General features: G+C 40.7%; 1 protein-coding gene across 1 annotated transcript; it reads left to right on the top strand.

Moving 5' to 3' along the window:
• The first annotated feature begins 267 nt into the window (after window positions 1–267).
• LOC308115014 (uncharacterized protein) lies at window positions 268–27264 on the top strand. Its single transcript, XM_080472333.1, has 11 exons — window positions 268–449; window positions 584–693; window positions 774–954; window positions 1054–1205; window positions 2860–2966; window positions 3068–3191; window positions 4564–4656; window positions 5316–5384; window positions 12066–12119; window positions 16818–16970; window positions 26258–27264. Exons 1-11 carry the CDS (start codon window positions 383–385, stop codon window positions 26432–26434), a joined length of 1287 nt encoding a protein of 428 aa, XP_080328459.1. The 5' UTR covers window positions 268–382; the 3' UTR covers window positions 26435–27264.
• Window positions 27265–27867: the final 603 nt, after the last annotated feature.

The following is a 27867-nucleotide window of genomic DNA, read 5'->3' as shown; positions in this document are numbered from 1 at the left end:
TCATGTGGAACACCCGCCCAAATGTAGATATTTTGAGCAATTAGCGACTTGGAAATACAAAACGTGTGCTTGCGTGAAAATGCACGTTTATTTAGATTTATTTTATCAACACGTATATCTATAATGCATTTGTTGTTCTAATTAGATACTATTCCTGATAATAGTCTGTGTTTCGATGTGGTTTATTGCGTTATATGGGTCTTTTGACCCTCGCACTTTCCGTACCAGCAGTCTCGCCTCGTTCCTGCGCATGCGTACAGTTTCTCTCCGGCTCACTTGAAGTTTCTCCCCACGCGTGTTTAACGTCCACGCTTCGGATTATTACTCCAGAATAACAAATCAGTCTGTGAGACTTTAATCATTAATTTAGTATTTGTTCAGCATGGGGGGTCAGGCAAAAGGCAAGAAGAAAAGTAAGCCGAAAAAGACAGACAATCGCTCAAACAGAGGTAAGTTGATCAGTGGTTTACTTATTTACAGTGTGACTACACGTTCCTTGATAACAAATAACAGAAATCCATCGGTTTTCTTTTGGCTTTTGAGACAAACTCATTGAAAGCCTTATTGATCCATGCCCTTGCAGATGGAGGGTTTGTCTGTCTGTCACCTCAAGAAAGAATGAAAGTAAGGATGCACGAAAAAGCCAAGAAGAAGTCAGCTGAGAAGTACTCTGTGCAACAACTCCTGGAGAAGGTCAAGCTTAACACAGAATCATGACAAAGACTACCATATGCTCAACTTGTTTTGTGATCCTGTGATCATATTTTGTACAGACAGAAGAATACATGGACAGCTTTGACTTTGAGATGGCTGCTCTCTTCTGTCAACGTGCTCTGGATGTGGAGTCCTCCAACCTGCAAGCTCTGGACATGCTGGGACACATTTGCTCTGAATTGGGAGACACACAGAAAGCTAAAGGAATATCCTTTTTGCATTTCTCTCTCTTGCATGTATGTGTGACATTTGATAAGTTCTCTGATGCATCTTGGTGCTATTTGTATTTTTCTGTAGCAACTCTATGGGTTACAGCTTCCATGACCATGTTGCTGTAAGCTTTTCTGCGTGCGGTCGAGTTGAGCCCCGATGTTGGCCACAGTAAATATATGTACCTGGGACAAATCCACACCGGCCAAGAAGCTGTAGACTACTACACTAGAGGAATACAAGTTCTTCTGTCCGTGTTAGAGGAACAAAAAACAACATCTGTGAGTACACACTCAAAGCCACACCACCTCAATGAAGAAGATTACACTATATCTTAGCTTTTATGGTAGTTATTGTTATTCAGCGTGACAAGAGGGATGTGTCTATCTGTTCTTGGACAGACAGATGTATAAAGTGCCAGGATTCTAGATAATTTTGCCATTTTGCTGTCACTCACATTTGACATCTTTTCAAAATGCTGTTGCCTCAGAGTCATGACAACAAAGATAACGTGACAAAGAAAAACCTTTTAAAAATGCTTCATCTTTTTTATATTAATGTAAAGCACTTTTGCTTGATTTATGTTTTTACAGCATACCTTTTTCTTGTAACCTTTTCTGTTTTATTTGTCTGATTCTCAAAATGTTTGCTGAATTGATTTATTTAACTCAATATAAGACATTTGTTTCACACAGCACACATTTATTTGCATTGTAAAAACTTGTATCATTAAATCAGGCAGGCATATCTCTAAGGCACATGCACAAAAAGTACAAAGTGAAGGGTGAGTGGAAAAATCCTCAATCACATTTGTTTACATTGTATATTAATGTATTATGTATATGACATATGCGTTTGCAACATACATTTTGTAAGCACTGTCATTAGTGGCATAAAAATAGGTATTATTTTCACTTGGCAGGTTTATTATTATTACTTTCAAAGATGATGTCTATGAAAAACAGCATGTGGTAGCTGCCTTGCATAATTCTCACATTTTCATTAATCTTTTTTCACAACAGATATTCTGTCAGTTAGTGAGAAAAAGCAGAGCTGTCACTAATAACATCAACAATAGTCTATTCAAGTGTCTCAGCAAGCTCTGAAAGTGTGACTGAGTCAGCGTGCACAATACTCAGATCCAAAAGAGAAGCTGATGCAATGACTTACAAATTGGTTCATGTGAAGCTCAGATATTTTTTATAGTTTGAGATATTAATGTCTTTTATGACAAAAAAAACGTAGCGTTTTCATACCAATCCTTCAAGAAGTTTTTTGGAATTATATATATATATATATATTTCTCTTAATATTCATATGTTACACATCTGTACATACATCTAGCATTTCGAGCAACAGGAAGTCTGAGCCTATCAATTTACAATCTAATCACTGAGCAACATTTAATTTCGAAGGCAAAACACTAGCTTCTTATAGAAACACATTGTTCCACATGATAATGAGAATTCTTTTTTTGTCATTATGTACACGTTTCCATACACACAACGAAATTGCAATATGAAGTCCCGGCTTTCAAAACAGAATAAACTCAGATGCTATGTACAAATATTCAGAATATTCAAATGTAATACATAAATATATACATGCTAAAGGTGGAAAACACCATGTATTGTCCAGGCTGGGCTTAATGGACCAAGGAAAGTGTACAGTCACATCTGTGGGGAAATTAGTGTCACTAGTAAACCTAACAAGCATGACATTTTATTGTGGGAAGAAGCTGCACCCCCCCCCCCCCCCCCCCCCACACCGAAAAAAAAGAATGGAAATAAATAAATTAAAAAAACAAAAAAAAACAGGCAAACTTCACAAAGAAAAAAACCCAGAGCCCAGAATCTTGCAGTGATGTGAGAGTGTGAAACCTCAGTGGTTCTCATCAGTGTTGCCGGTCTTTTTTTTTTTTTGCTCTTCCTGCAGGCTGCTGGAGCTGCTGCCCAACCAGAAGAAGACCATCAGGTCCCCACGGAGAAGGATGTTAGTGTAGCCTACTGCTCCATCGCTGAGATTTACTTAACAGACCTCTGGTACTATAGCACACAGATTTGTCCACATGGTTTTTGCTATTCCGTTTCATGTTGGGCTTGTTGTAATGTTTGTCTGTGTGTGTGTGTGTGTGTGTGTGTAGTATGGAGGAAGGAGCTGCAGACAAGTGTCGAGAGTTCATTGAGAGAGCGTTACAGTGTCACCATGACAACGCTGAGGCTCTACAGCTTATGGCCAGTTACCTTTTCAGTACAGAGAAAAACCAGGTCAGTTCACACCCTCACACACACACTCACTCACTCACTCACTCACTCAGGATGAGTTATCGCCGCATTAAAGCAGAAATCTGCTGAGTTAATTATTCTGAGCAAATTGAATAGTATGCAATTAATCAGCAGATGGAGACTTGCATTAACACGCACGCACGTGGACGGGTCATGCTGATAAGAATGGTAATTACTGGGCAGATCGTTGAGGTCACACCATCATCTGATACAGGGAGATAGATCAGGGAGCATGTATCGGACTCAGTTTGGAAAAGGTGCCACAGTACTAGAGAGAGTTGATATGACGGAACATCTTTTCTGTTTCAAGTTGTTTTATACGTTTTTAAATATATTGCCTATACAAGAGATGGGGGATGGCAGAATCTCCATTGGACAGTTTGCATACCTTCACACGCACTCCTTAAGAAAATTTCTATTCACTTATTAACCTCAAACAAATATTTGGGGATTCTGGAAACCAGATTACACAGTGGGGAAAAAATGCATGCGCACTATATGAAAGCCCCCTTAGCCTGGACTCCAGCAAGAAATATTTCTGCAGCAAGGCAAGATTGCTAGCTACTACACATCACCACGTGGCCCCCATCTTCAAGAAAGTGCTTTATCAATCAAGTTTTAATGTCTGAACCTGTTCCTTTTTATGATTGCTGTCTTGGCGAGGACTCTCTTGAGAAAGAGATGTTTGATCTCATCAGGAATTACCTGGTTAAATAAAGCCTCGGTTAAAAAAAAAAATAAAATAAAGAATTTACGAACGTAGTCCACATTAAAAACTGTTTTATATTAGAACTTTTAATTAGTGCTCACTATTCATGAGTCATTGTTCATAATGATGTCTGGTTCTTCCCTTGATTACCAGTGCTTTGTTGGTGGGGAGGCACATTCGGTATTTAATATTCAGTGTATCTACTTTGAATTGTTTAATTATCTGCAGTTGATACCTCAAAAAAATCTTCCAAAATGTTTTTTTGTGCCCACACATCCACAAACTTAATAAAAAAGAAGACCTAATGTAAAGCTGAAGTGGAGCTGTAATACCAGCTGGAGGCTGTAGGGGTCAGACTGGCTCCAGTCACACTTCACAGCCTCCCATAATCAGTGGCCAAAGTTTTCTTCATTTACCCTGGAATTATGTTTAAAGACTGAAATATTGAAATTGATCTATAATTACTGTTGTGGTCATCTGTATTTATACAGAATCCAACACCCGCTCTGTAGGATGAAAATCATATAATTAGTTTTTAGAATTAATTTAAGAGAGAGAGAGCACACTCTTAGTTCTTGTTACATACGCATTTCTGTATACATTAATAAACGTAAGCATTTTTTTTACTTCCTCATCTGTGTTTAGGAAGGCAAAGAATACCTGTTGAAGAGTGTTGGAAAGTGGTTACCTGCACAGAAAGAAATGGCTGCCGCTTCTACATCAGACGAAGCCATGCAGGTGAGTGGAAGCTGTTTTTGAAAATTTCTCTCAACGCCACCAAAAGAAGATCCCAGTTTATTTATAACGCCCTTTCAACTAACAGGATTGTCACAGTGTGCTTTGCAGTGAACACAAGCATAAGGAAACCAGTAGAGATAAAAAAATAAATAAAATACAAGTAGGAGATAATGAAATGAGGGACAATAAAAAATAAAGGATGAAACAAATGCATCACAGAAGTCTTTTCTTTTGTGAGAGTGCGTGGAGGGAAAACAGACACAAAAGACGACAGCAGAAAGGGATGTAAAGGATAAGCCAGCAGTGTACTACGGGGGAATTTAACGATGAAATAATAACTAGTAATGTTCGGGTTAGATTGGATGCTAAACGGCTACAAAGAAATAGCACTGAAGTTTTTGTTGAAATACGAAAGAGGAATGTGTTGGTATGAAGGTTTGATGCAAACAGCCCAGTGACTCCACTGTTATGACTCTTATCTTGAGGAGCAGGTTGATCTGAACACAGCCTGCTGACACTTTTGCTGTGATTAACAGCCACATAGCTGCAGAACGTTTTGTACCTTGAAATTGGATTGTGTTATTATTATCAGACAGTGTTTGTGGATGCCCGTGTAAACACCCACAGCAGAGGTGGCTGCATTGTCCTTTTCTCTCCAGAATGAGATCCCCCCGTATGAATCTCGCATCACCACGGCCAAACTGCTCATCGAGTCGGAGGAATACGAGGTAAAATGTTGTGCCTGTACGCAACTGCTGTTTGCTGGTCTGTGTGTGTTGCTTGGCGAGGGGCAGTTTGGCATTTGTATGGACGTCTGCGTGACTTTGTGTGCTTTCCTTTCAACAGAATAGCACTGGAGGTGGCAAGGCCATGCCTGGTCTTTATCCCCTTCAGGGTTCAGTGTCAATAATTGAAGAGTGGTATTTACAGAGAGGGACGGGGGTTTGAGGGGGGCAATGCGGAGGAGGAATGAAGAGGGGGGGGGGAACAGTTTTGATGAATTGCTGCCATATCTTTGAAACACTGCACTTGTCTACTAAATCACTCGTCAATTTCCAGTATTAATGGCCTTGATTTTAGTGGCTCACTGCCTTCAGTGTAGTGCTAAAACTCCTTACAGTCATCAGCTCTTAAGTCATTTTCTGTGATTACTGCCACACCAACAGCAGTACAGCTATTTTCTGTTGTGATCCAATGATTAATTTTTAGTCAGTCTTGTTGGGTGGTTTATGGTTATTACTGACAGGAAATGAGAGTGCTGTCCTTTTTTTTTTTTTTCTTTCCCCCACCTTCTTTTTTTTTTTTTTATCTCCTTACGCCCATACGGCTCAGCAGCATTTATATCTCTGGGTGTATGTGTGTGGGAGATGGGCTGTCAGGTGTATCAGTAAAATGACAACGTCTCGGTCCACAGTTTCTGACATGTCATTTGTCTTCATCCTCCTGTTGGTGTCATCAAGCCCGGGGCACAAACCGCACCCATTCTCTGTGCTTTATCACATCTAATATTTTGCCAAGTAGGCATATACACATACATGGATAAGTTTGGTCATATTTGCTTAAAGTCATCAGCTAGTTAAAAGTTTGAGATGGAAGTTTGAGGGTGTGTGTGTGTGTGTGCGTGTGCGTGTGCGTGTGTGTGTGTGTGTGTGTGTGTGTGTGTGTGTGTGTGTGTGTGTGTGTGTGTGTGTGTGTGTGTGTGTGTGTGTGTGTGTGTGTGTGTGTGTGTGTGTGTGTGTGTGTGTGTGTGTGTGTGTGTGTGTGTGTGTGTGTGTGTAGAAACTGTCTGCCTCTCCCAGACTGGGATTTGATGGGTTCTTTGCCTCCTCTGTCACACATGCACACGCATTTTTTCTTCTTCTTTTTTTGCTTAATGTCTGTCCCTATAGGCTGAAGATCTGTTAATGACTTTAAACTCTGAGCAAAGTTGTGTACTCTCTGTCTGTCGAGTTTTCAGTTTGGAGGCTACCTTCTTAGCGGGATGCCAGAATGTGAACATTTGCCTGTATTTCCTCCCAATTGAATATTTTGTTTGGTCTCCCAAGCTGTGCCATGGTTTTAAAGCTTTGATTAATGTGTTTGCCAAAAAAAACATATGAAGGGTATTTTATTTATTTTTCTGTAGCCTCAGAGACTATAGGGACCCTGCTGAGAAGTATTAGTTAATTTTAGAGCAGGGACTACCATGTTTTTTATTTAGACAGCTTTTTTGTGTGTGATGTATGCAGTTTGGTCTTGGACAGGGTTGTGGTTTGAATTTGAGTGATTTAGGCAGTGTTCCTATTTGTGTTTCAGTTCACTGGTCTTGACCAAAATTTTTCGAAAAAAGTGAGGACAAAAAAAAAAAAAAAGCATCTGGCTTGGATCCGTTTCACTCTCATTGATATTTTTAACAGTCGACCAAAAGGTGTAAGCAAAGCACAAGTCGGGCTTATAGTCAACATCATTTCCACAACAATGCTGTGTGCTGGGTTACAAGTAAGTGGAATTATTGTGGTGGTACTTTTATCTGCTAAAAGCTCACCGACAGCTTTTGAAATGTATAAACATGCCAAAACAGCAGCAGGAACGTTTGCGTTGTGCACATCAATTGCAATCTGCTACGAAGATGTGTTGCTTCTGTGGCCTGTTTTCACCCCCTCTTTGGTCTGTTTTGCTTCGTGTGCATTCACACTGCAGTTGAACTTTGAAGGAGAGAATTGACAAACCTGTTTTTCAAATGGACTCGGTGGGCAAAACTGTATTACAGTTCAAGAGAGCGGCGATCCATATTGGTGAATATTCAAGACAGCTCTGACAATATCCAGACTTGCAGAACAAGAGATGCAGTGTTTCAAGTCTGAGGTGACCTTTAACATATAAACACGTCCAACAAATGAATCTAATCTCTAAATCCATCCATCTCCTATCCCACTTTATCCTGAGCAGAGTTGGAGAGACCGACAATCAAACACTCACATTCACATTTACAGGCAATTTAGGGTCACTAATTAACCTTGCATGGATATTTTGTGATTGCGGGAGGAAACAAACAGGGAGAACATGCAAACCCCACACAGCAGGGCCCAGCTAGTATTTGAACCCATGATATTCTTGCTGCGAGGCAAGAGCACCAACCACTGCTCCACCGACCCAATATCCAAATCCCCAATAGATGCATGTCCCAGTAAACAACCAGGGACAATGCTGTCTTGTTCTCCTGAAGCTGTTATTGTTACAATTTGTTCTATATTTTTGCACGATAAACCTCTGACCAAAAGTAAAAAAAACAAAAAAAACCTGAAAACCTTTATTGGGGTTACACATGTTTATTTCCTGTAGCTTCTGTAAACAAATTTGCTGTGACGATCAGCCTCCCTGGCCATCTCACTATGTTTTATATTATTTAATTCCTTTCTTTCACCATTCCTCAAATAGAGCTCGCGGAAGCAGCAATCACACCAGGGCTAGTTTTAGCTGACCAAACATGACAAGTGTGAACACACCCATAGGCATTTACCAAAATAAGGGCGCCATTGTGTACTGTACTGTACATTAGCCAAATTTTAGGGATGGGCAAGATTGTCCTGTTAAAAATGTCTTTTCAGCCCAGGATGACAAGTTCAATCGCAAAAAATGAGATGTTTCTTTCCAAACACAACCTTAACTTCGAGGACAGCGTTTCATCAATTGTGTTTGTTTAACTAGTTGACAGCTTGAACAGTAACTTCCCTTCAACATAATTGGCCTTTGCTCTGTGAAGCATCACTCCTGCTCCTTTTCCCCTCAGTGTTTCAGCCGCTATATTTTATTAAAGGGAATACATTTTTAATGATGTTAATAGGGCTGGCCAACAAAAACGGTGTTGATGTGCAGCTTCTGTAATAATGACAAGCCCAAAGTAGAAAAGTGTGCATAAAAAACAAGATTTTAGGGAGAGTAAACTGGTTTCCTATAATGCAAAGTATGTGAAGGCCACAACTTTCAAAGGAATGTTTTATTGGGGAGATTTTCTTTTAGTTTTTTGAAGCGATCACACATGAAAAGCTGACCGCGATAATAGATTTGGCTCACTCTTTAATATTCAGCTCTTTTAAAGAGGTGAAAGCATAGAAACTGATTTTAACACCGTCGCATTTTGTGATGGGCACCGAAAAAGTCCAATGGGTTAAAAGAATTCATAAAAAAAATTTATTTTAATATTTCTACATCTGCTCCTCTTTTTTTTCCAGTTGTTTGGTTCTGCAGGAGATGGATCTGTGCCATTCAAATTAGAGGAGACACATGTAACAGAACTCAAATCCATGCCAGGTTTGTTTGTGATTTCAAAAATAGAAATAGAATAAGCACAGATGAGGGGTTCTTGAAAACAGCTTGTACAACAAGTGAAAACACATGTGGGAGAATGACTAAGGCTTACAGTTTCTCAATAACATCGAGCTTCAGCTGTAAAACAATCTGATTAATAAACGGACCAATATACAGACGAGGAATTAGCAGCTTTTGCTCCTCATTAATGGTTTTTAGTGATTTATCCATTGGCAGGAATAATTCCCAGCTACAAATATGAATTATTCAGTTTTATTTCACACCGAAAGAAATCAATTTAATGTTTTTTTCTTTTTTATATGTTTCATATTATGATTTCAATTTGAAAAACATGAAAGGAACAATTGACAGTAACAGTAATTTGTCCATATTTTAACATCATGAATGGCATTTCATTGTTTGATTCGTGATTCACTATGAGCCGATGGAAGCAATCAGCCCCTCGTCTTAGGGTCTACACGAGCACTAATGCAAGGCAGCTTTAACTACTGCGACAATGTAAAGAGGGTACTGGCATTTTACATCATTAAAAAAAAAATTGCTTTGTAATTACATTGCCTAAATTACCATTGCTTCGTCGCTGCATTTGACGCACACACTGACAATGCAATGATCGTCACCACCACTTTGCTTGACACACAGCAGACAGACAGACAGACGTAACCCTCCCTTGACAGCCATTAAGGTGTCTTTCCGTGTAGTTGTCGCCGCAGCTGATGGGTAGTTACTCGCCTTGTCGTTGTCACTCTTGTTTGCCTCTTGTGTTATTTATTGAAAGCCCCTCTTCTTAAATTTAACTCACGACGCACAGCTTGTACTTTTCAATATTGCTTTGCGAGTACAGTTAGCGCAGACGTCCCCAGGATTTATTTACTTAAGTGTAGATGTCCCTGTTTGTGCATGTGCGTGTGTGTATGTGTGCGTGAGAAATGGCTTGCCCTCCCTTGTAAAGTGATTTGTCTTTCTCCTGTCTCTGCTGAGCGCTCCAGTAAAATGATTCTGTTAAACAGGATTGCCTGAAGAGTACACACACACACACACACACACACACACACACACACACACACACACACACACACACACACACACACAGACACACACACAAGATAGACGTTATAAATGCGTTCCACCCCATAGTGCTGCATTTTTTCTTTTACTTATCATTAGAACAGGTCTCGAAATAAGGAGGACAACATGTACATTGTGTGTGTGTGTGTGTGTGTGTGTGTGTGTGTGTGTGTGTGTGTGTGTGTGTGTGTGTGTGTGTGTGTGTGTGTGTGTGTGTGCGCGTGTGTGCGTGCGTGCGTGCGTGCGTGCGTGCGTGCGTGCGTGCGCGTGCTTGTGTGTGTGGTTTCTGTTCATGGAGTATATTGCAATTGTTCATTAACTTTTTTTTTTTTTAGTACCTTCCCCTACAATATTCTCACTTTTTCCTTTGTAGTACCCCCACTTTCCCCCTTATCTTCACGGGAATATTAATCTTGTTGTTGTTTAGAGCGTGAAGCGGCTTAAGAATCTCTGAATCTTTAATCACTCGCCCCTGGGCTGACCAGTGTAGTTAGGAAGGAGTGCTGTTGGAGACGATATAGTGGTTATCATTGCTCACTTATCCTGGCTCGCAGATATCTCTTGTTCTATTTTTGTTCCTCCAAAACCGCCTGTTCTATCAGTTGTTTAATACCCAGACAGATCTTTGCTCGTATCTTTTCCATCTCGTGCTTGGCTCGAATTACTGCGCACGAGTTTGTGCGTGAGTGTGCGTTTTTTGCTTCTTTGTCACACTGGTACGATACAATGAAAGTCAAGTAGATAAATCTGATGCTGGGCATGAATCCATTCATCATCAGCAGGGATTAGGTGTTTTTGTTTGTGTATTTTTAATCAGTCTTTAATTAATTAAGGACAATGGGTATTCAGCTTATAATTGGTCTGGCAATCAATCAAATGACTCCCTGACATGCACATTTGCACAGTCTTAACGAGATACTCTCAATTAACCTGACTCTCCTCTAGTCTATGCGGGCAACAGACCTCTTTATCGCCACCGGAACGGCACCGGCTTAATGAAAAAAGAGGAGAACTCTGAAGAGCAGGAGGGGGAAAAAAAAAATTAGGAAGCTCTCCAGCTAATAAGACTGCTTTAACAAGAAACAAGTGCAGCTTGTTGTGCTCACTGTTGTGTGTAGCTTTGTTGTGGTGCCGGCTGATGTGTGCGCACACGCACCGATACGCACGCGTCTTTTATTCTCGCCCTTCACCACGGGTGATTGGCTAACAGTCGCCTCCAACCTGAAGTTGACAAAAATCAATATATCATCACCTGGGGCTTCCACACACACACACACACACACACACACACACACACACACACACACACACACACACACACACACACACACACACACACATTTTCTAAACCACAGGCTCCACAAGGAGAAGGACGGAGCAAAACAAACACACAACCTACTTTAGTCAAGGTCTGATTTCTGTAATGGAAACTTCCCTCAGAAACTGACCCAGGCAGCGCTACGGTGACAAAGGTCACCTAACATTTAACTCCTTTGAGACGTCAAACCCCATCTCCAGGACTCCACAGAAAGGAAATCAGAAAATAAATACTGGTGCGCAGAGGGGATGGAAAGTAGAGGCCAGGTTGCTCTTTACCTCCATTCATCGTTCATCCTATAGCGACGAGGTAGGGGTGCTGAGATTATATTGACATGTCAGATCAGTAAATGGATTAAATAAGGTTATCTAAGACAGCGGCTAAAGTGACTATTGACTGTGTGATAAGCACTGGTGAGCTTGACTATTGATGGTCATGTCTGTTGTCTTGTTTGTATTGATGACGCTGTATGTGGGATGTTGACCTCTTATATGCTTATCGGACCTTTTGATCACTGATCGATCGAGCTGCCCCGAAGATGTGCAGCATCATGAGAAGAGGTCTAACTATGTATTGATTAAATTGTTGCGAAAAAGTTTTTTTCTTGCCAAGTATTGTCTCTCAGTAATGTAATTTTTCTTAATGGCTCATTAAAAGTTTTTTATTTGAGTCACATAAGTCTCCATTTTCTTCTTTTTTTTTCTTTATGCATCAGACCGCAGTGGACGTGTTGGAGGGTCTGTTGGAGGAGGATGATGAAGTTGTCCAGGTAAGCAAATGAATCACAGCCCAACTGTCTCATGACTTTCAACTTGAGCTCCCACATTGTTTTTTAGTTTACACTTTGCATTACCAAGTGTCTGAAATGTTTTATGTCCCCGAAATCCGAAAATCCAGCCCCATGAAAATGACAAATGGAAGAATGGTGCCGGGATTAAAGTGTGGATGAGATTGATGCAGCTGGAAGTCATTTCACAAAGATAACAGCGCTTAAATTGACATATTTGTCCGACTGTCTTGTAAAATTAACAGCTCCAAGCGAAATGCTACAGCAGTCTGGCCAGCCAAGACATAACAAAACACTTGTCCCATCAACAAATTGAACCATGAATACAATGTCGGGGTGGATGAAAGAAGTGAAACTAAAATGTTCAGATTTTTAAACAAACTCTGAGCTCTGGGGGGAATAAATGTGTTGCTGCGTATGTGTTAATGCTCGTCAGTCCACGGGATTAAGTGATGTCTTTTTATGAGTCCCCTCGCAGGCAGTCTTATTATGATACAGTGGCCACGGTTGAATCAGACCAACCAGCAGGCAAATCTTTTGTTATTCCAGTGGGAAGAAGAAAGTATTTACCTGTGTACTTAGTTTATTCTGCTGCATCTAAAACTATCAGTGCACCCACACACATGCACTGCTTCGTTGTGCGGCAGTGGAGCGGATTCCAACTCACTATGGGGGAAGGCAAGATACACAGAATCAGTCACATTTGCTATGAAGTTATGATGATGCCCAATGGCTATTATAAAGTAACCAAACAACCTTAAATGCATGGGGTTGTTTTTTTTATAGTTGGAAATAATCTGAGAAATTCCACACATGTGGAACAAAACATGCAAACTGCACACTGGATGATCTTTGTGTAGTTATAACTGACAAAACAGTTGTCTTTTCAATAATAGTCAGATTTTCAGAAAACTGCCTGTGGAGTACGACACTCAGCATATCACAGAGTGGCGTAAATGGCAGTGTTTTCTGTTCTTAGCGGGAGCTATGTGCTGTCACTGTTGTAAATCCTCACTGACAGTACCATGGAAAGTGAAGGTGAACCACTGAGTGTCAGATGTAAGGCACAGTGGTGTCTCTCTCTCTCTCTCTCTCTCTCTCTCTCTCTCTCTCTCTCTCTCTCACACGCACACACTCCCCCTCAGGCTCAGCCACCCACGCACACACACACACACGCACACACACACGCACACAGACCCTTCAGCTGACAGATTGAGAGCAGTCATCAGGGGGCTGAACTTTTAAACTCACTTCAGAGATGTACAGCTGTGACACTCAGTTTGAACGGGCCTTCAGCCGGGCACATAACCATACCGTCACCAGTACTAATGGTCAGAAAGTGCTTTGTCTGATCACTTCACTGCTGGGTGGCTGCAGTCACACTTGTGATGTCAGAAATGTATGACAGACACATTTGACTACATTAATGTCTCTCATGCCGTCTCTCTTCTCCCTCTTTGTCTTACTTTCTCTCTTATTTTTCTCTCTTAAGTGCAGAAGATAAGTGGCTGGCGCTCGCCTCCGTCTACTTGCTTTTTTGTGTATCTCAAAGTTGGAGCCTTCCTTATATAACGCTAAGTCTGCACAAACAACTCAGCTGGTTCCTTGCAAATCTTGTTTCAAAGGTACTCTGTTGATTCACGATGTTTTTGTTCTTCTCTCAGCGGCACCATATGGGAACTAAGATGTGTCTTCACTTTGAAATTACAATAGTTCCAGTGATTTGATTGACAGGCGAAGCGTTTATTTTATTATGTGTGTTCCTGTCTGGGGCTATAGTAGGGTACAGTGAATCCTGTGAAGTTCTTAATTAGCTAAGTTTCTCGTGTTTTCAATTTCGGTGCACATGCTCACACAATCTTTAGCACATATGCAAAGAATTCACTCTGGGCCATCCGTAATGAGTTTCCTGGTGTTATTCAGTTTAAGAGACATCCATTGTGTCTGTTCAAGAAGTCTAAATCTTCGTCACCCAAGTTCCACTTTTTCCTCTCTTGGATATACACATATAGATACACACAAGAATGTGTTTTCCTTGTTTTACATTCATAGAAAATGTTTCAGTGATCAAATATGTTATACTGCTGGTTCTGCAACATCACTACATTTGTCCACTGGTACTGTTGTTCTGCTAAGTATGGCTGCAGGGGGTAGCCTCCCACTCAGCATGCGGAACAGCGATTCCAAATTCAGTGTGGCATGCCTTGATGTGTTTGTTAGCTAAATGGCTGATTTGGCAGAGGTGCAGGTCTGTACTGCCTCTGCCCTCAATGAATAATGAATAAAGCTAATATTCGTATCTTGGTGTTTGAAGAACAGTGGGTGGGTGATCTCTGGCCTCGGATGAGAGGAGCACACACACCTCCAAGTTCACCGCCGGTTGAACGTGATTGTTTTCAGAGGCGGAAGACAAAGGCTCACACAGGCTGTGATTATGTGAAAGCGAAAAAGTGTAATTAGGGGGAGAATGAAAATGAGCTGATTTTATAGTTTCAGCATACTACCTTTAAAAAGAAAAATGTTCCTTCTTTAGTTGAACTCTTCGGAACACTTTTTTTTTTTAATCAACTTAAAGTTATAATCAGGAAGAACTTCATCTGAATAAACGTCTTTAGGTGACTAAACAAATGGGGTAGCACAGTACTGATTGAACCAGGTGCCACAGTGCATTGATGGCATCGCTGAATGTCCAAGCTGGGCGTCAATGGAAACACTGGCTGGAAGAAAATCAGCAGCGCACAGTTTCGTGTTTTCCATCACCCAGCAGTGATTGCTTGTCCAGTATAAGTCGGTAGAGTTTAGGTACGGTAAATACATACTCAACAAGAACAGAGAAATTTGTTTCCCTACGTGCAGATTCTTGGGAGTAAATAAAAAAGTTGCATAGAGGTGGCATGCTCTAAAGTGGTAATTACCTCAAGGGGTTCATTAACGTATGCTGTCTTCTTTTTTTTCTTCTTCTTCTTGTTTGACCTCGTAACTTCATGCTTTATCTGTCAGTTGAAAGACCTTTTGAGGTCTGAGCCTTTAGAGTCACCAATTAACTCAATCCGCATGTCTTTCAATTCTGGGATGAGACAACCGACGCGTGCACAAGGGGAACATGCAAACCCCAAACACAAAGGCCCGAATCAAATCAGAGACATTCTCACTGTGAGGTGAGAGGTATTACCAGCATTCCACTGTGCTGTCCTGTTTTAAAGGTGATTTATGTAAAATGAAAGAAAAACCTTTTTGCAGTCGGCTGCAGTAATGAGTCACTGTGGTGCCCAGCTTGTCTTCTGTCCAGCTTCATCACATTTCTGTCGGCTTTGGCAGTTCGTTTTTTAGTTAGCAATTTCCAGGAGCTCCAGCCTCTGTTGTGTTTACTATCCAAGCTGTATTTTCACATTGGACTGACAAAAGACTAAATGATGGATTAACATAAGTGAACAGGCATCTTTAGTAGCCAAACCTGCTGCGCTACACAGGGGCACCAATAAAATTACATAATTGTGGTTGTTTTAAATAAAATCCTATTATATGCTGAGCTTTTAACGTTTATCTCTTCATGATGGACTCTACATGATGGAATCATTTCTTCTTGTAGTACCAGCATCTTGTTTTGCAAACATGAGGATAGATTTGCTGCTAATATGCAACAAATGCATTGTCTTTGTAAAACAGTTTTGTACAACAAATTAAACTTAGTTGTTTTAGCAAATATATTCATTTCGTCATGGAAAACATCTAATCTGCTCCAGTGATGTAAGATAATGATAATGATGTATTATTATTCTATATTTTTTTTTAATTATTATTATTTTGGCTTGATCCAAGCCAGCTGTTGGTGTTTCGTATAAATGAGGTGTGAGTTTGAAAAAAAAAAAATCCTCAGTATTTTATCACACTGATGGATCCACAGCCATGTGTTTGAATAATCTCAAGCTTGATTCTGTAAGTGATCACCTGCGGTGTCCAGATGTTCTTATCTTTTAGACAGCAACATGCACAAAATGATTCGTTTGCATTTCTGTTTTGCTCGTTTAAGGACGTGTTTCACACATTTATGCTGCAAACATGAAAGACTAAAACAGTCAATGTTGAGAAAGCAGATTATAGAAAACTCCTTTAATTTAATGGCCAGAGGAATGCTGTGAAGATGATTTAAATTGAAATGCAAAGAAGATATGCGCCTGGGGGTATTTATTTTTTGTTGTTTTATTTCTCTATGTTGTTTAATTTTTCTGTCTTTGCTTTAAGAAGATAAAAAGGCAAATTGCTCCAAGCAAAACAAAACGGTCAAGACAGAAATCACAGCTTTGAATTCGTTATGAATGGGCACATGGTTGATTTCATGTAACGGGTTTAAATAAGAACAGTTCTCGTTGGGTTTGGATCACATTGAGTTATTACGTGAATGATGGACTGCTCGACGGCGTCTGTCACTCTCCGTGTGTATAAGAGTGTGTGTGGTAAGAGTGTGTGTGTGAGTCCATGTTATACTGTCTGTCGAATCAGAATGTGGGATTTCATGCAGACATGCTCCGTCAGGGTCACAAATCTCTTTCACTTGTCACAGCTCACTTACTGCAACAAAAAGCCTTTTCTATTCCTCTCCGTAGGACTCTTGGCACCTCCTGGTATGCCAACTCTGACTCTTCTTTTTTTTTTTTTTTTTTTTCCCCCCCCGTCTTCCAGGTGTGGTATCTCTCTGGTTGGGTGTGTTACCTCCAGTGGGAAAAAGCAAAGGAGGTGCAAGAAAGAGAAGGAAGAGAAGTGACTGAAGAGGAAAAGGAAGAGTGGAAGGCTTTGACAGAGGCAGCCAGATCCTACCTAACCAGGGCCGTGAAGGTAATTTTGATCAGTGCTTTTTCAATATTAAAAGCTTTGTAGGAATCTTATATAGGCAGCAGTGGCGGCTGGTGGTAAATTCCTTAGATGGGGCTCCTCATTATTCTTCACTTTCAGCCACTGTTAACTTAATTTAAATGCATGTGTGTTTATAAACTACATTACCACAATCTTGCCTTTTTTAGATTGAGAGGGGCCCCCAGTGATGAAAATTATTGTCCTTTTAAACAGATGGTGAATAGAGAGCACTTATTAACTTGACTCTTTTATTAACATACTTACAAACGATTGCAAGCAGATGCTTAATTAGTTCCTTTTAGAAAATGAATGTCTTTTGAGACTGGTTTACTTGAACTGACAGTTAGTCTGAGTGTAGTGAAAACTAAAACAACTTTAGGTAGATTCTCACCAACACATCAGTCCATCTTTCAAAGCATTTTAGAATTGTGTCTCAACTTGCAACACGAACTGTGCTCTTTTTAAGCTCCTAGAGTGTCAGTTATTAATACATATGAGCATATCTAAACATTTATAAACATTAACAAACCTGTATACATTTGCAAAATTCTGAACACATTTCTGTTTGTGTGCATTTAAAAATAACTATAATGGAGAAAGTTGAACCTGACCTGCAGCCTTTCAGGCAAATTTCTCCTTTCAAACGGTAAATTAGAAGAATTAATAGTCAGGGACTCACTGCTCCTTGTCTCCATCGACATATCTCGACATCTCGTAGAAACATGCAACAACAAACCAGAACTGACTTTCAGCCAATCACCGAGCAGGTCTGGCGATGGCCGATTTTAAAAAAAAAAAAAAAAAAAAAGTCTCGGACATCAAATGATGCTCATTGGTTTAATTTCATGTCAGCCACTCATATTGTTGGAGTATCAGTATTTGGTTTAACTGCAACCAAGCCCCGCCTCCTCTGGGCACTTTTCACAGCGCCCAAGCTGCTCACACACACACACACACACACACACACACACACACACACACACACACACACACACACACATGTTCGGGAGAGAGAAATCAGCTATTTTATTGAAGATTATCCATAGAAAATTAAGCAAATACAATTCAAGGCTCATAGTTAATTTGTTGGACAGGCAGTTTTACGTTTTTCATTTCTGCACTGCATTAATCCATGTGTTACCAATGGGAAGAAGCAGGGTACGCCCAGGACAGTTCTCCAGTCCATCACAGGGCAAACAAAGAGATGGGCAACCGCACACACTCACACACATTCCTTCACAAATTTTGAGCACAACATATTAGCTCAAACAATCTCAATTACAATTTCATTTCTGGCATTTTGAACCGGTCTTTGTGGCATTGTGGTATATATATATATATACATTGTGGTAAAACCTGTGGTCAAAATACTAATCATACCGTTCACTTTTAAAGCCGCAAACTTATCACCAATCAACAAATGTCATCTATTCCCAAAATATCTGCCTTTCATAATCATATCTTAATATCATCATGTTATTTTGGATTTGCAGACAATCCGACATTAAACGAAAATACAGTATTTGACTTGAGACAAATGTGTGCATTGTGAGTTTCCTCTCACTTTCACAAGTGACAGCTCTGCTTTCAATATGTGATGTGTATTGACCGGTCAGTGAATTAGCTTTAATCACCTTTTAAGGGACATAAATTTATTCCACTTTGCGGTAAAGCTGATTTGGCTGAAGCGGCTGTCGGTAGACCACAGCGGGATGTTTCCCCTCCACATCGCATCTGTTTATTGTGTTGAATACTGTACTCATTTTAACATTTAGACTTCATCACATAATGTACTGCGATATATTGCAAAACTGTAAACACATTTTTAATTTCTTTTTAAATTCATTTTCACAACACTTGTTATGACAAACTATGCAATTAATGTATTAAAATCATAATGTCCATCTCATTCCCTTAGTATCCCATTTTGTGCAACTCAAAAAAGCGAACTGCTTTCATCAAAGAGGGGAAGTCAAGTTGCCTTGCCATTATTAGCACAGCTTAAACGTGCAGCTGATCAGAAAACCGTCAATTAGAATGTTAAATCCAGGTGCCACTTAAAAGCTGTCTAGTGAAATGTTGTAACACGTCTTTGTAGGCCCCTGCAAAGTTCCACAATGATCATGTGTTTTAAAATAAGCATGCCTCAGAAAGTATCCATTAATTTTTTAAACTTGCAAACCTTTTTATTTTTATACCCGTGTACAAACTTCTGAGTGATATGAGTTCATGTTTTAATCTCTTAACAGAGCTCAAATAGTTGGCAACATTATCCCTGCATTTCTGTACTTGACATGGGGCATTCTGCACAAACCGTCCCACTGTTTGATAGTCAGTGCTCTCTTATGCCGATAGACCTTTAATGTCTTTCTTTTCTGTTGAGCAAGAATCAAGAACACCACCACTTTCGCATCTTCCTTTGTTTTCTTTTCTCACTGAAGATAACATCATGGCACTGTCGTGCTGAGCTGTTGTGATGACCGGCTATAATGAGTATCTGCTGTGGGGGGAAAAATGAAATCTAGAAAATAAACTGGTACCAAAGCAAGTAGTCGTGGAGCGAGCACCATGTAGAGGAAGCTCAGCTGTAGATAAAAAGGGTTAAAAAAAAAACAACAACCTTCAGTCGGCGGTAGGTTATGAGTGTCTCCGCTTTGACTTTGCGCAGCATTTGTGGGTACAGATAGTTACAGTCGGTGCGCTGTCACAATAGGTAAGTGTCATAAGGGCTGGTTCTTGCCAGAGAAAGGGTACATGCAGTACTGTGACTCTTAAAAGATACAGAATAAGCTTCATTGTTCCCACAGAAATGTCTGTATATTCTCAATATATCCTCAGACATTTAAACACACACGCACGTACGCATGCACGCTCTGAGTGATGTGTTTCATTCATTCTATCAATCTGTCAGGGAGTAATGCCTCTGTGGAGCAGTGATTCATGTTTGTCTAAAATCCAATAGGCTTGTAAATCAGACCGCACAGACTGAAGGATGGCAGGCCCCACCTCTCTCTCTCTCTTTTTTTTTTTTTTTTAATTCTTCTCTTCCTCTCCCATATTCTTGGACTTCTACCTTCCCATCCAACATCACCACTTGTCTCCTATTTTTACACCCCGTTATGCTGTTCTATAGTTGAGTTTGGGCAGCTCGGCGGCAATACATTGATGCCTGTCGCTCTCTCCAGCTGTGTATTGACAGGCCTGTCTAACCAGCATTCACTACACAAGTCCACACGTGGAGACGGGAGCGAGGTGGGCTTAGGATCTCCGGTGAGGGGTAGTGGGAGAAACTGTTGGGAGGAAGAGAGGAAGCCCAAACAAATATAGATTTGCGCTGCCAGCTTTGAGAAAGAATGTAAAATGGAAAGAAATGCATTCTTGAAAAGACTTGTATTTACTACTTAGTCGTTTTTACATAGAGATGAAGAATGGAAAGTGAAATATTAAGGAGATCAACGCCTCAACCAATACTTTTACCGGTCTGAGTGTGAATAGTAAGCCGCATCGCACCTTCTTTTATAAAGGCTGAAGCAACAGGTGCAGAATAATGTGAGAATTTACTAAGACCTTGGAAAGGGTGAACTGGAATCTCAGTACAAAACACTCTTAGACTTAATGTGCATATTCCTTCTCATATGTATATGCAGTAGAAATTTCCCCTTGTTTTTATCAGAGCTTTGTTTCTGAGCATCACTGTGAGTGTTAATTATTAACGATGAGTCAGTCTGCTAGTTAAAATTGGCTCCAACATGGAAATGAGGCCTCAAAGCCCAACGGCTTGTTTTGGCACCAGTCCACTCTTCTGCATACTTTATGACTTTGCCGAGTGCGTGTGCACTTGTGCATGTGCACTTGTGCATGTGCACTTGTGCGCGCGCTTGTCTGCACGGATGTGTGGTGTGAAATGGGGTGAGAAAGCGTGCGCGGTATGTGTAGGCGCACCTTATGTGGATGCACATATTTAATTATGGCAGGGTGTGCCAACTTGCATATCTAATTATTGGTTAGGAGACATCTTCATTATTCATCTTTTCTCTCAATGCACATGCACAGCCGCAGAGGCTGCTTTCAGCCGAGACACTCTAGAAAGGACTGATAGGGAAGAATGGATGGGTCGAGAGGACAAGAATGAAGTGTAGGAGAAGAGCAGGCGAGTGAGCACAAGTGGGAGAATGAAAGGGAAGGCAGGGAGAGGAAGAAATTGGATGTGGGGTGTGTGGAGCAGTGCAGGGGGTGTAGCCGGTGAATAGGGGCGAGGGTAAAATCAATAGTAAACCGGACGTGAAATGGAATTTGAGCCTCAGCCAGATAGGGTGCGATTGAGGAGGGATCTGCAGCGTATGCACAGGGGACAATGTTATATGTGTGTGTGTCAGGGCTTGTTGGTAAGCGTGTGTGCCCGGAGGGAGCTAGGCAGCCAGGGCAAATGGAGGTCAAACGCTTTACTATTTGAAGTGGCTGAAAGGGTATCCCACGAGCACAGGGTTCTTCCAATGTGCACTCGTCATGTAATTTTAATGCCTTTTCCTACAAGAATGTGACTGGAGAACTTGAGGTGTTTAGTTGGGCATGTGCGTGCACGTGTCTGTCAGTGTGAGTTTGTGGTCAGCTCTCCCAAGACTTGCTGCGACATAACCTGTTCACGCTCAAGAACATCCCGGCCACTGTCACACCTTTGCTGTCAATGAAATGTGTCTGTGTTTATATGCCAATAAGATTTAGAAATTAAGAGGGAAGGTGTGTTTAAAGTTTTCACTTAAGGGTCTTATCCTATCCTCATTTCACCTTGTCCATATTTTGAAGGCTGCTTGGTTAAACCAGTGTACTGCAACATTTTCCCCTAATGTTCAGTCTGCTGAAGTGGTAACAGGTGATATTAATGCCAAGTACGTTCATGTAAAAAGGCTTCATGACAACTTGATTATAAATACAACAAAGACTAAACAAGAGGCCATAGTTGTAGTACTATTCTTCCAAAATGGTCGACATCTGTGTACAGGCTAGCATTAGTATATACGTAGAGAAGTGTCAGAATATGTATTTATCTTCTTGACAGGAAGGTCAATTGGTTTGACTGTACCAGTGCAAAGCAGGAAAGTGGCTCAGAGATGACATTACACTTGAAAGCATTAGCAATTGAATGAATTGAACAGAAAGGTTAAAATAACAGTGGAAGTTAAGTCCACAAATGGAGCAGCAGGTGGAACTATGATGGGATGATAAAGCCTTTTGCATGGTAATCACCTTGTCATTTCTGGCCATGGGATGTAGAGGAAAAAAGGTTTCTACTAAGAAATCCACTGGGGGGGGGGGGGGGGGGGGATTTGTGCTGATTGTCACCACTTACCTCATGATGTTCAGAAATGCAGTAAAATATGTAGAATCACAATCTATATCTGGCTGTACCATAGTTGCATCCAAAAAATTATTTATCGGTACACTTTTGTTTTCTTGGGTCAGAACTTCTTTGTAGTGTTGATTGCTGCATTTTTACTGTCTTTGTTGCCGTCTGTGTTACTACAAAACAAGCGAGCAGCCCCTGCAGGCTGAGATGTAATGACCATAAACAGTATAAGACCTCATTCTACTCCGGAGGTAGCATTGTGATCCTGAAGTGAACATAATTTCTGTTGTGTATTAAATTCCATAGTCCCCATTTAGCGCTGCTACCTAGGATTGGCACCGTGGCCGTCATTATCATGAAGTCTTAACTTGCCAAGTCTTCCCGGTAGAAGCGTCTTCTCTGCTGCCATGTTGATTTATGCTGCATTGTGTCCCGAAATGTCTGGAAAGATGGAGCATGGACATAGACTGTGAGTTTCATATCCTCATTTCTGTTCAGGGGCTGGCCAGCTGAATATGAACTGGTAAGAGGCCTTGCAGCAAAGCAAAAGATAATTCCAAACCTTTATGAATGTTGATATGTTGTTGTTACTTTATTAGTTGAGGATTTATATTGTGAGTTTTTAAAGGATGAATGACCTTGGACATTATTTACAACCTACAGTTGCTTGTTCAGCCGATTGCCGTCAGTGATATAAATGGTCCATATGAAGCAGACAGAATTGTACCAGTTGAGACTATTTAGAATAGGAAAGTCTGTTTAAATGTTTATTTTTTATTTTTTTAAACTCTCTGTGGTGTTATCATCCTAAGCATCCAGAACACTTGATGGTATAAAATGCAGTGTGTGACTGGTTGTCGTTGAGCCCTGCACTGTATAGCGAGACGTGACATGTATTATGTATGTCTTAGAAAGTGAGAATGTGAATACAAATATTTTATTGACGACAGTGAGAAAGCAAAAGATCATTGGGAAAGTTCGCATGGAACACCTTCCAAATAGAAACCAAAAAGGCAGAATTGGTTTCTTTGATTCATTTTCGTTCTTTATTATGCATCAAAGAGCAAGCTTCAATTAATCAGTTTTTGTATTTTTTATGTGTTTTACAGTGAACTAATGCACCTTAATATTATTAGCTGTTGCACTTCATTCCAATCTGTTATACAAAGATATGTTTATCTTTTAAAATTATTCTATAGTAACCCGGTTTTATCATTTTAACTATTGTATACTGTTAAATGTGTTAGTTTTAAATCTAATGATGTGACATGTGCTGTGGACCTCCTGGCCATGTCACCCTTGTAAAAGAGTCTCTTGATCTCTGTTCCTGGTAAAATAAAGGTAAAATTAAAATAGATTGAAATGAAATAGGCTCAAATGACACGACACAGTGTGTGTGAGTCTCCAAGTTTGATGAGAAAATCATTGAAATGTTTGGAATCACATGGACGTGCACCTCGTAGTACATGAAGAGATGCAAATATTCAGAATCATTTCTTTTCCTGATTATTTGTGTTTCACTCTTTATGACAACAGTTGAGGCACTCGTCCTTGGTATGAAAGTAATCTCATTAGTTTTCCAGGTATCTTGTTCGTTGTGGTCTGGTTCAGGCAGCACAGCAAAAAAAAAAAAGGGGGCTGGGGTTAGAATGTAGAGTTTAGTGCCAATTCATTTAGTTGATGCTGAAATGTTTTACAGTACAACTGAAAACTGACCTGCTACCAACTAAATCATTCAAATACATCCTGCTGGAACTTTAGATATCCATACTGGCCAAATCATTTAAAGTGATGGACATATTTTGACATATTGACCCTAGGAGGAGAAGGAATGTCTTTAGAAATTGTCTGTCCAATGAGCAAAATGGCAGACTGACAGACGGACATGAAACTGTCCCTGACGTACAATAGTGAGCAGACATCGGGAACAAATGTGTCTGCGCGCCCTTGCGTGGTGTCTAATATGTTATGTGTGTGAGTTGTTCTAGTGGTGGTCAAGTGTGCTTTGGGCCGTGACTCTGGGCTGGAAAGTAGAGCAAAGTGGACCATGAAAAAGTTATACGATCACACACACACACACACACATTCACACACTCTCCCTCCCTTCCTCGGCAGCTCTCTGGGCCGTGAAAGTGAGGAGAGAAAACATAGGCTGTTGTAAATGAGAACCGCCTGCGTGTGTTTTTTTTTTTTTTTTTTCCCAGGATGTCGGTGCTGATCTCAGCAGCGCTCATTGCAAAACACATGAAGAATAGCTCCTGTTTGTTTAGCCTGCTGAAAGTATTACAATGAATAATCACATCCTGTCTAGCAGACACAATGTGCCATTGATTTGTTGAAAATATCACAACGTTTGCATACAATCTCCGAAGCGGTGCTCAGTTTTGTGGAACATGCAGCCGCGTTTGCACATGTTCGCTGTATCTATTACAGTATGTCTATCCCGCGACTCATATGAAAGACACCACCTACCTTTTCTACCCCAAGCAATGATGTGCAATTATTCGGGGGTATTGAGCCAAGCCTATTGTAAAGTAAACCAAACTTTTATTCAGAGCGTTCAATGCAGATAAACATCTCTGGGCATTTCAGGGTGACACCGGCGGAATGAAAATCAGTGTGTGTATTTGGGTGTGTGTGCGTGCATATGCCTGCAGCCGCGGTGCTATAAAGGGTCTGAGTGGGTACACTCTCCTCTGCTATCAGACCTCACGGCTGGACCTGGGTCACGCTCTACCTCCCTGGAGCTCCAACCTGCAGAGACAGAATCCACTTAAACACACACGCGCGCGCACATTCTAACGCTCCAAATGAGTTCCCATGGGACTGCGTGCCTCCTGTCAGGACCTGCTGTTGCTTAGAGACTGGTCCTGGGGCAAAGCCGTCACACACACTTTTCTTCACTCTCGCGGTCTTGTTACACTTTTAGTAAGAATGATGGCACTCAGCTGCTTATTGTCCACAAGCTGGCGCGACCCCGCATGTGTGTGTTGACCAGCGTTAGTAGCAAGTGGTAGTTGTTGTCATACGAACCCACTCACTTGTCTTTCTCTCTCTAGTTTTTGCTTCCGGGAGAAGAGGCATAAGTATAAATCACTGAATCCGCTCCCCTCGGCCTGTATATACTGTATCAGCACGCTGAGACACAGTGTTACGCTCGCTGTCCTTAGAGGTAGCGCGAGTAGTTTTATCGCCCGGCTCCACTTTGAGTTCAGTAATTACACACAAGCAGCATATTTTACAGAGATAAATCTGCCGGCTGCTTTGAGAACATGGCTGTTTTTATCTTCCTCTTTCACGGCATATTTCACAGAGATAACTTTGATTATATGTGCACACTCGCACATAGACGCCAAATAACCTAATGCGCTTCATGACACGTTTCTGTGCGTGTGTGTGTTGCACCAGCAAGAGGAAGATAAATTGTCTTTTTTTTTTTTTTTTTTTTTAAAGCCTCCTGTGCGACTGAACCGTGTATCAAATGTGCTGATTTACCAAATGAAAGACAAAACTGTTCACTGGCATTTTGCTAACCGCGACTGCCTTGCTGACAGAATGCAGATGCGGTTGGATATTTCAGGTGGCTTAACCAGCACTTAGAGACTTTAAACCGCAGGGCTGCTCACTTGCCTCGACTCCCAACACTGCTGCTGTTTATGGACGCCGTAGTGATGCACTGTTAACTTCAGTGACACAAGGAGAGAGAGCTCGTTCCGAAAAGCTTCTCACTCACCATATCTCATTTCTTGTATTGCCCCTGCAGTATAATTTTGCACTTCAGATTTGGTCTCAGCGTTTCTGCTCTATAACCTACTTTCTATTCAAAATTTTACATTTCTTTTTCCACTCTACTTACCAGCTTATTATACACTTGCATCATCCTTTTTTGTCTTTCCACCCCAACCCCCTTTTGCCTTTTCCGCAGCTGTACACTAAGCTGCGATGTGATGACCAGCCGATGTTAGAGCATGTGAAGCAGCTGCTCGGCGAACTGGGAGGAGAAATGGAGGGAGAGGAGGAGGAAGAGCCGGCTCTGGATGAAGACTATGAACCCTGTAGCGATGAGGAAGACGACGACACAGAGGCACCGATGGAACACTGAGCACACCACCTGTCTTAGTCTCCCAGCATTTTCCCCTCGTCGTACCTCCCCGTCCTTCCTGTTTGCTCTCTAAAGTGCCTTTTTAATGGTTTTCCTTTCACAAATGCTTATCAGAAATTAAAATTGAAATCCGGTGATATACACAGAGTGGCATTAAAAGCTGCCGTCTACTCCATCTTCAGTCATTTTTTATTTATTTTTATTTTTTTATGCTTTTGGTGAAATAGGTGCAAACTCCAGCAGCAAGGCATCATTTAATCTCCTCAACAGATGTTGATGAAAGAAATTAGTTTGAAGCTTTTTTTCTTCTCTCCCCAGTAGCAAACACAAAATATCTTTGAGTGCTTTAACCTCTTCTGCGCAGCCACACACGGTTTGCACAACAAAGCAGACAGGACACATCCGCACATCTGAACAAATGAACACAAAGGCAACACGCAGCAGGAGCGTTTCCTTTCAGACTTCAGTGATTCACTAAATGTCTCATGTCGGCATTGTCAGAAAACTGTCTGACATTAAACAGTTAATCCTTACTTTACATGGTATTCTGATATTTTAAGTTTATGTGCAGTTCTTGAATTTTTATCATGTTCAGTTCCGTTTTTTTTTTTTGTTGTTGTTTTTTTTGCTTCAGTCTTTTTTTTTCCGGGGGACTAATTGAATTCAACAAGACGAGACACAATAGAAAGAGTTCGACATCAACTTATGCAGAGTGCACCTCTCTCTCTCTCTCTCTCTCTCTCTCTCTCTCTCTCTCTCTCTCTTTCTCTCTCTGCTACTGTTCGAAGTGACTTGAATAAAACCTTTCAGAACCGAGCGACAGGCAATTGACTCTTGAAGCTATTTCTTTAACATATGTTTTTTTTTTTTTACATTTCACCCTTTCAAAACGGGGTTATGTAGTGTAATGCCATTGGTGATTGTGATGGCATAGCACAATAATGGACTGGTACTTTTCAATTTCTTTGATATTTTAATGCAAGGTGAGGCTCGTATATGAGACTACTTCACACATTGCCGTGGTCTGTGAAGAGAGACTATTGTTATGTTTTGCCAATTTTATTCAAACCCATCAGCAAAAAGACCTTTCTGTAATGGAAATCTATTGATTGAGGCTAAAATGGCAGGGGGCATTTTAAAAGCTGAGCTGTGACAAATTCTCAGCTCAGCAATGTCTTATAAGTATGCTTCAGCGGGGCTTCGACTGACGGGTTTAATTCAATTAGCAATGGTCTTAACTCAGTTTTACTATTGTAAAATGAGTATACACTTTATTTAAGCATCACAACTTTATTATGACTTCTTGACTTTATTCCAGTGATTTGAAAAGTGTAACTGGGAGAGGTGAGACAAATCTGGGTCAGAGACATGCCTTTTCCAAATATGACTACTGCTTTTAAATGTTTGAGCATAAATCATGATAAAGTAAGACA

The sequence above is a fragment of the Lipophrys pholis genome, assembly GCF_963383615.2.
Source record: "Lipophrys pholis genome assembly, chromosome: 9".
NCBI classification, from domain to species: domain Eukaryota; kingdom Metazoa; phylum Chordata; class Actinopteri; order Blenniiformes; family Blenniidae; genus Lipophrys; species Lipophrys pholis.
This window is presented reverse-complemented; position numbering and strand designations above follow the sequence as displayed.